The following is an 8670-nucleotide window of genomic DNA, read 5'->3' as shown; positions in this document are numbered from 1 at the left end:
TAGTGAGATGCTTAGTGCTCTAGAATGTCCTGGGAAACCAGCCTGGGGTGTGTGTGCCCGTGGGCGGATTATTCTCATTTGTATTACCTGATGTGGGAAGAGCCGCCCAATGAAGCTGGGCTGTCTGTACATGGAGCCAGGGAGCCGAGCCAAAGCATGTAGTCCTGACCATGGATCCCATGTGACCGTCTGCTTCAAGGTCTGCTGCCTTGACTCAGCCATCGTGACAAACACCTTGAACAGGAGCCAGAATAAACCCTTTCTCCCTGTAGCCTCTGCAGACACTGCATGCAAATGGTACACGGCACTGCTCACAAGCAGTACACAATCATACATGCGGACATTTTGCTATAGCAACAAGAAAGAAGTCAAGGCAGGTAGAGAATGCCCTTGCCTCGCTAGGCCCAATGTGATTGCCTTTAACAAAGTGTTTGTGGATTTGATATTGCTACTTAGTTTAGTTTAAATTCAGAGATAAAGTTCCAAAAGGTTCACCCCGATAGATAGATTAGCATGTATTGAATGAGGAGTCAACTTCAGCTTTGCGTCCCTAGATGTCTCCATTGACAATGTGTCCATTGACAGCCACACCTAGATTCACCTCTGATCCAGTTTTCTTGCTTGATGAATGAATTTTCTTTCATCAGAAATGTATATATGATTTAAAATATTATAACAACCCCCAACCCATCACCCCTATCGTGATAGTGGGAATAGTAAATGACAAAGGGCAGGGGCTGAAGAGCTGGCTCAGCAGTCAGGAGCACTGGCTGCTCTTCCAGAGGACACAGGTTCAAATCTCCACACCCACATGATAGCTCACAACTGTGTGTGCCCCAGTTCCAGGGGATCCAACACCTTCTTGTAGCCTCTGCAGAGACTGCATGCAAATGACACCCAGTACTGCATACAAATACACAGACATACGTGCAGGCAAAACACACACACACAATAAAATAGTAAAATAAAATTCCTTTAAATGCCACAAAGGCAAGTCCCAGTGGCACGGAAGAGAGCGCTGAGAGCATTTTCTCCCTCAGTGACCCAAATCGGATGCTGGGTCTGCTGGCTTGTGGCTGTTAAAAACAAACAAGGCGAATACTTTTTGAGCCACACAAATGGCTTCTCTCTGTTAACAAGACATTGGGCGTTTGTTTATTGTGCGCTTGTTTGTCTTTGAATCAGAGGAGGTCTTTCCAGTTTTTGTAGTGGCCACCTCAGGTTCCCCACCACCATGGAAACAGGGCAGGCAGAGTGTCAGCTGAGAATCTGACATGCTGAAGAGGTGACCTCATAGTCATCTCCCACAGTGACCAAAGACAGGACAGGGGTGTGGTGGCTTGTGAAGGATCAACATACTGAAGAGGAATTTTTCCACCAGAAGAGGTTTTACCCCCAAGAACCATGTGAGGAAACCCAAAGCTGTAAACTTGAATAATTGACCATCTTCCTTTCTGAAGTTATATGGAAATTCTTCAAAATCTCAACCTTGCATCTTGGTGGGGCAAGGCTGTTTGAAGAAACATGGTGAACTATTACAAAGTACTAGGGGTGCCACATAACGCGTCCTCCTCAGATATTAAGAGAGCTTTCCATCACCTGGCTCTGCAGGTGCATCCAGACAAGAACCCAGGGGACAAGGAAGCAGCTGAGAAAAAATTCAAACAAGTAGCAGAAGCCTATCAAATCTTATCCGATGCCAAGAAGCGAAAGGACTATGACAGGTCCCGATGGAACCGGAACAAAGTGGAAATCAGAGGTGATGGCCATGACAAAGGGGAGGTCATCAGAGGTGACGGCAGAGACGAAACCAATTGGGAAGAAGAAATATGCTCTCGGAAGCCACGCCACACCTTCCAGAAGGTCGTCGAAGATGAAGACCTCTTTTCAGGGGACTGTTTATTTGCTGGCCCCATGACTCGGACCAGAAGAGCCTCCTCCACTTTCTTTACTGTCACCCCCATCATGGACACAGGATTTTCTACTTTTGGGTCTCGAGGATCCAGATCTAATCCTGATGACCTTGAAACATTTGTACCATTTGTAAGCCAAGGAATGGGAAAGTTCAGACTCATCAACACTTGTAGCAAGATAGTGAATGGTAAGAGAATTGTCACAAAGAGAGTTGTAGAGAACATTCGAGGACCAAAGAAAATAGAGAAGGAACTGCTATTTCGTCAGAATCCTCCACGTGATTGGTAAGGAGCTGCCATTGCCTTCCTCACCAGGAATTGCAAATGAGATTTGTATGTCTTGATACCTGCCGGATTCTGTAAGAATCTGAGGGGGGAATGGATAGACAGAGCGTGGGCTAACCCTAAACTCTCTTCATTGTGGAGGGGAATCATGGGTCAGATGTTAACACAGAGCACCCGTGAGGAGCAGAGCTGACTTTCCAGCCTGTCTTCTCAAAACGGAGTTTTCTTTCCTCAGTCAGGGCGTGGGGGCCGGACACCAGAGCACAGTGGAAAGGAGACTCAGGGTGCTCTTCCCCCACCCCCCACACACACCACAGCACAGTGAAACGCAGACTCACGCGCTCTTCCCTTGCTGTGTTCCACACAGCGGCCTCCTCCTCCTCGGCAACCGTTCCTGTCTTTCCCTGAGTCTCTTTTTGTGTCTTCTCTTTCTCCTCCCACCAGTTTCCCATGGTTTGGATCATGATCAAGTCCAACTTGAGGCATGTCCTCCACGTAGATTAATGCTGACAGAGAAGTACTGGGTTAAGGGTTTATCTGCTTGTCATGTGTTGACTAGTCAGTAGATGTTCTCTGAATCCAGCCAGGTGCAATCAGGTAGCTGCTTTCCGCATCTCACAGGCTTAAAGAGATACAGTCTTAGGTAGGCCCTGCCCAACACCCAGTGAAGTAGGGGCCACTCTGTCTCCTTGATTTGTAAGTCTGGGGCCCCCTTGTCTCCACCGGGAGTTCAGCCCTGACTTCTCTACGCCTTGCTTGAATGAGTCAGTACTTGCTGGAACTTTCTAGGTAGACAAACATTTAACTTTCTGGCCTAACAGAAATGTGGAGTTTGCTTCTTTATGAAGACAGGAAGACTGTAACACAGCGAAGCTAGCAAATGCTTATCTAGTAACACAGAAATCCCAGCCTGGGAATTAATTACCTCTTTGTTCTGGCTTTAACTGTGATGCCTTTACGAAATCTTGGGTTGTTGATTTGTCCCACTGAGCGGGAGTCGGTTGGTGGCATTTCACCCCTTCAGTCTGTAGCAATGACCTGCCAGGATCTTGGTGAGTTCCTCTTCAGGAAGGCTGTGGATGAAGTGATAGAACAGTCAAGGCTGCTTAGCAAAACCTGGGCTTCCTTTGCAATTTCAGTCTACTATAGAAGTTAAGTAACAAATTATTAGCTCTTCCAATCAAGGAACTTTCCTGTGTGTGTGATTTTGGTGAGGCACATGTTTTATGCAGTTCTTGAAAGTTTTAGTCTTGGTGAATTTCTCACCTCAAGTGGGAATACGCTTCCATCCCTCTGGCAGGCGATGCAGGAGGAAGCTGACAGTGGGCCTGGACTTGCATCACACTGCTTTCCTTTGGTGCTGCTCATTTGCAAAGGGGAGGAGAAACAATCCCTGCTTTGGAGTGGGGCGTGTTGTGTGCAGCTGGTGGTCCAAGGTTGCTCACGGTTGCTAGGTACATTATTCAGAAAAGGGTGTATGTGCTTAGTACCCACGGACTAGGGCGCCAAGCTGCTGGCTGCACTGTGAGTACATATGAGTACATATAAGTACATATGAGTACATATGAGTACATAGCTCACACTGAACAGAATTCTATGCTATTAAGTTATTCCCTGTGCTTGTCTACCCCCCAGGTTGTGGTAATAGGATTCAGATTGCTGACTGCCTGACCCAAGCTCACAAGCACCTAGTACTTCATTCTGTGTCTGAGCTTCGAGAGTTGGGGTCAAAGGGGAAAGCATGGGAGTTGCCAATGCGATGCAACACTTACACAGTGACGGCTCCAGATGGATTCTTCCACCACCGTTCCTCTGTGGGCTGTAGCATGCCTGCAGGACAACAGAAAAGACACCAAATGAAACATAAAATGTGACTTTTCCATTTCTCCCAAGTAAAATCTAGACCTCAGCATTTTCACAAACACACTTGGCAGACTGCCGAGTCACAGATGGTAGCCTGGCCGTCACTGATTTTACTATGAAAACAGGGTCTAAAATCAGAGGTGCCTGTTTGAAAAATAGAGGGCTGTGTCTTAGCAGGTAAGGCTCAGCTCCACAGAAGTTCCCAGTCAAGAGCACCTTATCCAGAGCAGAGGCTGAGCTGAGCGCTGAGGCCACCACAGCATCCTAGGTTCCATTGGGGTCACACAGCGTCCTGGGATCCATTGTGGGAACACAGTGTCCTGGGATCCATTGTGGGAACACAGTGTCCTGGCATCCATTGTGGGAACACAGTGTCCTGGGATCCGTTGTGGGAACACAGTATTCTGGGTTCCGCTGCCATCATGTAACACCTTCTGCTCTGCTCCTGGGATTCTTCTCAAATAAGTTCACCTCAAAATAGTTAACAGACAACTGGAACTCTTGCACGCCTCACTGATGGGCAATCGTGACCACTAAGTGCATCGTGAGGTACAGATTTAATATCAGAGTCGATTCCTGGGTCTGTGTGTCCTGTTCAGCTCTGTCCTGAGGCAGCTGCTTTGTCCTTGGAGGTGACCAATCTCTCACATGTCAGCAGATGTTTTAGTAGCTGGAAAATAAAGAAAATTAAACATTTCCCCAAATGAAAAACACTATAGGGCCACAAGAAGCAGTTCCCTCTTCTGGTGCAGTGACAGTGACTGACATGTCACCTGAGGTATGGAGAGCAATGGAGGAGGGGACAATAACAGGGAGGTGTCACTCAGCTAAAGGAGCACATGTAGCGGGGTGCATGGAATCCTCCTAGAAACCCTGTGGTTCCCCCATCTCCCAGGAGTCAGAAGGAAGGGCTGTAGAGAGAGAGGTTCTCCAGCTCTCGACCTGGTGCTATTCTTCCACACTCTTAGAATCTAACACATCTTCTCCACAGCCTGACAAGGTGAGAATTAGGAGCAATGGCCTCCTAAAGCTCCCTGGAAACAGGAGTCACAGTTTTATGTAGCCACTTCAGGGTCTCCTCGTGTCTTCAGCCCAGATCAGTCCAGGAGTACTCAGGCAAAACTGTGAACAAAACCCTTAAGCACATCTGACCCATGTCTCCTAAGGACCAGCTCTGCCTTAGGAGACTTGAAACTCCCACAGGCATATAATGACAAAGGCAGGGCCGCACACAGCACAGAGCTTCCACTCTGTAAATTCAAAGCATCCCCTCCATTCACAGCCTTCATCTCTTTTACAAGAAGCCCATTTTATTCTCATCCTTTGTAGTCCCCACAATACAGGAAGGACCTGCCTGGTGGAGTCTACAGCACCAGTGGAAAGGGACTGGCAGCTGGCTGGGTCCTAGTGCTCACAACATTGATCTGGCAAGAGGAAGCATGGTAGGGAGCCTCAGTATGCAAAGAGGTTTTCAGAATGATGTATAGCCAGAAGAAAGACTCTCCCAGTGGGTGAGCCATGGTCACTATTCCCTAATACTGCTGTCAGCAAGATTTCCAGAAACCTTCGAGCCACTCAGTTAGGTCATCTAGATAACAAACTTTAATGGTGCGTTAAGTAGGGGTGGGCTGGGAGAAGGGCTTTGGGACAGAGTGCTGACCTAGCCTTGTTCCCCACCCCCATCCCCCCAACAGTAGAAAGAGGAGCAGGGAGAGAGGGAGACAGCAGGAAAGGACACAAAGGCTGAGGACGGACAAGAGTTTGACTCTCATGTCCCTCTTTCCCAATTCTTTTTGTCTCAGGCCAGTAGACTTCTTGTCATATCCTTGTTTTGTCTGTAAACTAAGAATGATAATCTCTCTGCCTGTTGTAATTTATACAGTGGGTTTGAAACTTAAAATGTCTAGGGAATTCTAGCAACTTTTAATTTTATGCTTGAAACATGTCTATACCCTTTTCAGAAGCAGCCATGCTTCCTGGGGTGGGTAACACTGTTTTAAACCTGCCCTTGAGTTTCTTAAGATTTGTAATAGTATCTTGAAAACAATATCAGCTACAGATTGTGCTTAATCTCCAAATGGAAAGAGAAAATGGAAGATACAATAGAAGATTGCATTTCAACACCACGACAGTAGCTTTAGTCAAGGGACAAGTGGCATGACTTCAGCCTTCCCTTTATCTTCATCCCCCGAGCGTCTGGGCTTACTCACACACTGGCTTTCCCCCTCTGTTTCCCTTCTAGGAAATTGATGGAAAATCCCTGCTCTTGATGACGAGAAATGACGTGTTGACAGGACTTCAGTTAAAACTGGGGCCTGCTCTGAAAATCTATGAGTATCATGTAAAACCTCTTCAGACCAAGCATTTAAAGAACAGCTCTTCATAGTAAAATCAAACTGAGGTCTTGGTCCTCAGAAAAAAATACACAGTGTTGTAATTTAGTTTCATGTTGTGAAACTCTGCAAACAGAATACATAGATGTGTGTATGTAAAGAACTTCGATCCAACAAAGTGTTATCCTATTGGATAGACTAGGCAATCCATCAGCTGACCTGACTCAGCCTGGAGGAGCAAGACAGTGGACAGAAGATGCTGTCCTTGTCAAACCCAGGAGTCACTGATTCTTAGGTACCCCTCCCCTCAGGGGCGTTGATAGTACAAGAAATTTCTCTGTTTCATCATAGAGTGTTTTCCTTCAACTCCCTTAAAAAGGGGTAGAAGTGGAATGTGTGTCCTTGGGTTATAGACTTAGCAATGAGACTAAACAAAGCTCCCTGCGGAGGGGAGGAAGGGAGGATCGAGGAGGGCCGCCGTCTCCCTGGAGTCGCTCCGCTCCTAGACATCCGTTTCTTGGATGGAACTGCCAACACCCTTTTTTTGTAGAGGGTTCTCCACTTGACCTTGTTAAGGTTTCATAGGGATGTGCCGTGCTGTGTTTGAATCGAACAGCACCAGGCCCCCTTCAGGAGCAGAACTCTCTCTGAGAAGAGACACTTGTTTTGCACTTAGAGATATCTATTGTGATCAACTCACTGTCACTGGGGTAAGGACGTTTCCTGCATACATCAGTTCCTTATTGCTGAAGGGAGCAGTGTTTTGTTTTTGTTTTTGTTGTTATTTTGCTTTTTTTTTTTTTTTACTTTATGGTTTATATTTATAATAATTTCTGTTTGAAGCATTGTGCCAAGAGTTTAGAGATGATCCAAGGCTTTGTTGATAGCACAGAATATTTTTATATTATATATGTAGCCCTCCATGATGCTGTAATAGTTTTTTGGCTGTCCTCTGCTGTGTTTGGCCCCTGGTTTGAGAACCTATCTTTCAGAACTTGAAAAAGTAGGCTTGCTACATCTCTGTTCCAAGAGACACTTGAGTGATGTATGGACATCCCTCGTGGAGTTGGTGATTTGTGATTGCAATAAAACATCATTTCAGTTCACCAAGTATGTCTTTAGTTTCTTCTCATTTGGTCCCTTCTTTGAGGATTAAAGATTAATATCTCCTTCAAAACACAGGGAGAAGGCTAAGCCTTAAAAAGAAAACTTTCGAGTGAATGAGATGGCTTAGTGGGTAAAGATGCTTGCCACCAAACTTGAGGACTTGAGTTCAAGCCCTGGGTACACACACACACACACACACACACACACACACACACTAAGAATGATGATGATGGTCAGGCAGTGGTGGAGCATGCCTTTAATGTAGAGGCAGGCAGATTTCTAAGTTCAAGGCCAGTCTGGTCTACAGAGTGAGATCCAGGACAGCCAGAACTACACAGAAAGACAAACCCTGTCTCAAAAACAAAACAAAACAAACAAACGAAAGGATAATGATAATAAAAATTTTAAATCTTTAGATAAAACTAAACTATATAATTTGAGCCTCATATAAATTAAATCACCCCAGCGGATCTCATTCTTTCATATATATATAGTCCAGCAATCAATTCTTGGTGGGATTCTAAAATAATTTTTTTTCATGAAATTTGTGTGCTTTATTGTACCTAGATTGCCTGATACAATATGTTGCATATAGCAAATATACAGCATACTATTTTAGTTAGTATGTAATTCTAAAATAATTTTTTTAAACTTGCCTATCAACATCATGATTTTTTGACACAAAGCTTAGCAGAAAGTCCATGGGGCTCTGGGTTTGCCTCTCCCTATTTAAGAGAGTACCCTGTTACCCTATAGGGATCATTTTTCTGAATAACATAAAATCTAATTCTATTTATGATTATATTTTACGTGTATGGATGTTTTGTCTACATGTATGTCTGGGTATCATGTGCATCTTTGGTTCCCACAGAAGACAAGAGGCATCAGATCACCTGGAATTAGGCTTACAGACTACTGGGAGCCAGCGTGGGGTGCTGGCAATCAGAGCCCAGTCCTCTGGAAGGGCAGTTCTCCAGCTCTTTATGAGAACAGAAAACCTAAAGATGACAGGAAAAAGACCTAGAAAATGGAATAATTCAAAATTCAAAGATGCATTCCAGGCTAGCCATGTCGCTCAGTTGGCAGAGTGCCTGCCTGCCTGCCTGCCTGCCTAGCACACATTGGTCCCTAAATCTGATTCCCAACACCAGGAGTGGTGGCAAGCATCT

The 8670-nt window shown here is 45.5% G+C and overlaps 1 protein-coding gene across 1 annotated transcript; it reads left to right on the top strand.

Moving 5' to 3' along the window:
* The first annotated feature begins 1302 nt into the window (after window positions 1-1302).
* Window positions 1303-6557, top strand: LOC116093924 (dnaJ homolog subfamily B member 6-like). Its single transcript, XM_031375778.1, has 2 exons — window positions 1303-2198; window positions 6304-6557. Exons 1-2 carry the CDS (start codon window positions 1525-1527, stop codon window positions 6329-6331), a joined length of 702 nt encoding a protein of 233 aa, XP_031231638.1. The 5' UTR covers window positions 1303-1524; the 3' UTR covers window positions 6332-6557.
* The last annotated feature ends 2113 nt before the right edge of the window (window positions 6558-8670 follow it).

The sequence above is a fragment of the Mastomys coucha genome, unplaced genomic scaffold (genome assembly GCF_008632895.1).
Source record: "Mastomys coucha isolate ucsf_1 unplaced genomic scaffold, UCSF_Mcou_1 pScaffold16, whole genome shotgun sequence".
Lineage (NCBI taxonomy): Eukaryota > Metazoa > Chordata > Mammalia > Rodentia > Muridae > Mastomys > Mastomys coucha.
Note: the sequence above shows the minus strand (reverse complement) of the source record. Positions and strands in the feature narration are given on the sequence as shown.

Coding starts and splice junctions, on each gene's coding strand:
- LOC116093924 (XM_031375778.1), top strand. CDS start 1,525: ATGGTGAACTATTACAAAGTACTAGGGGTGCCACATAACGCGTCCTCC. Junction 2,199..6,303: donor CAGAATCCTCCACGTGATTG/GTAAGGAGCTGC, acceptor TTTCCCTTCTAG/GAAATTGATGGAAAATCCCT.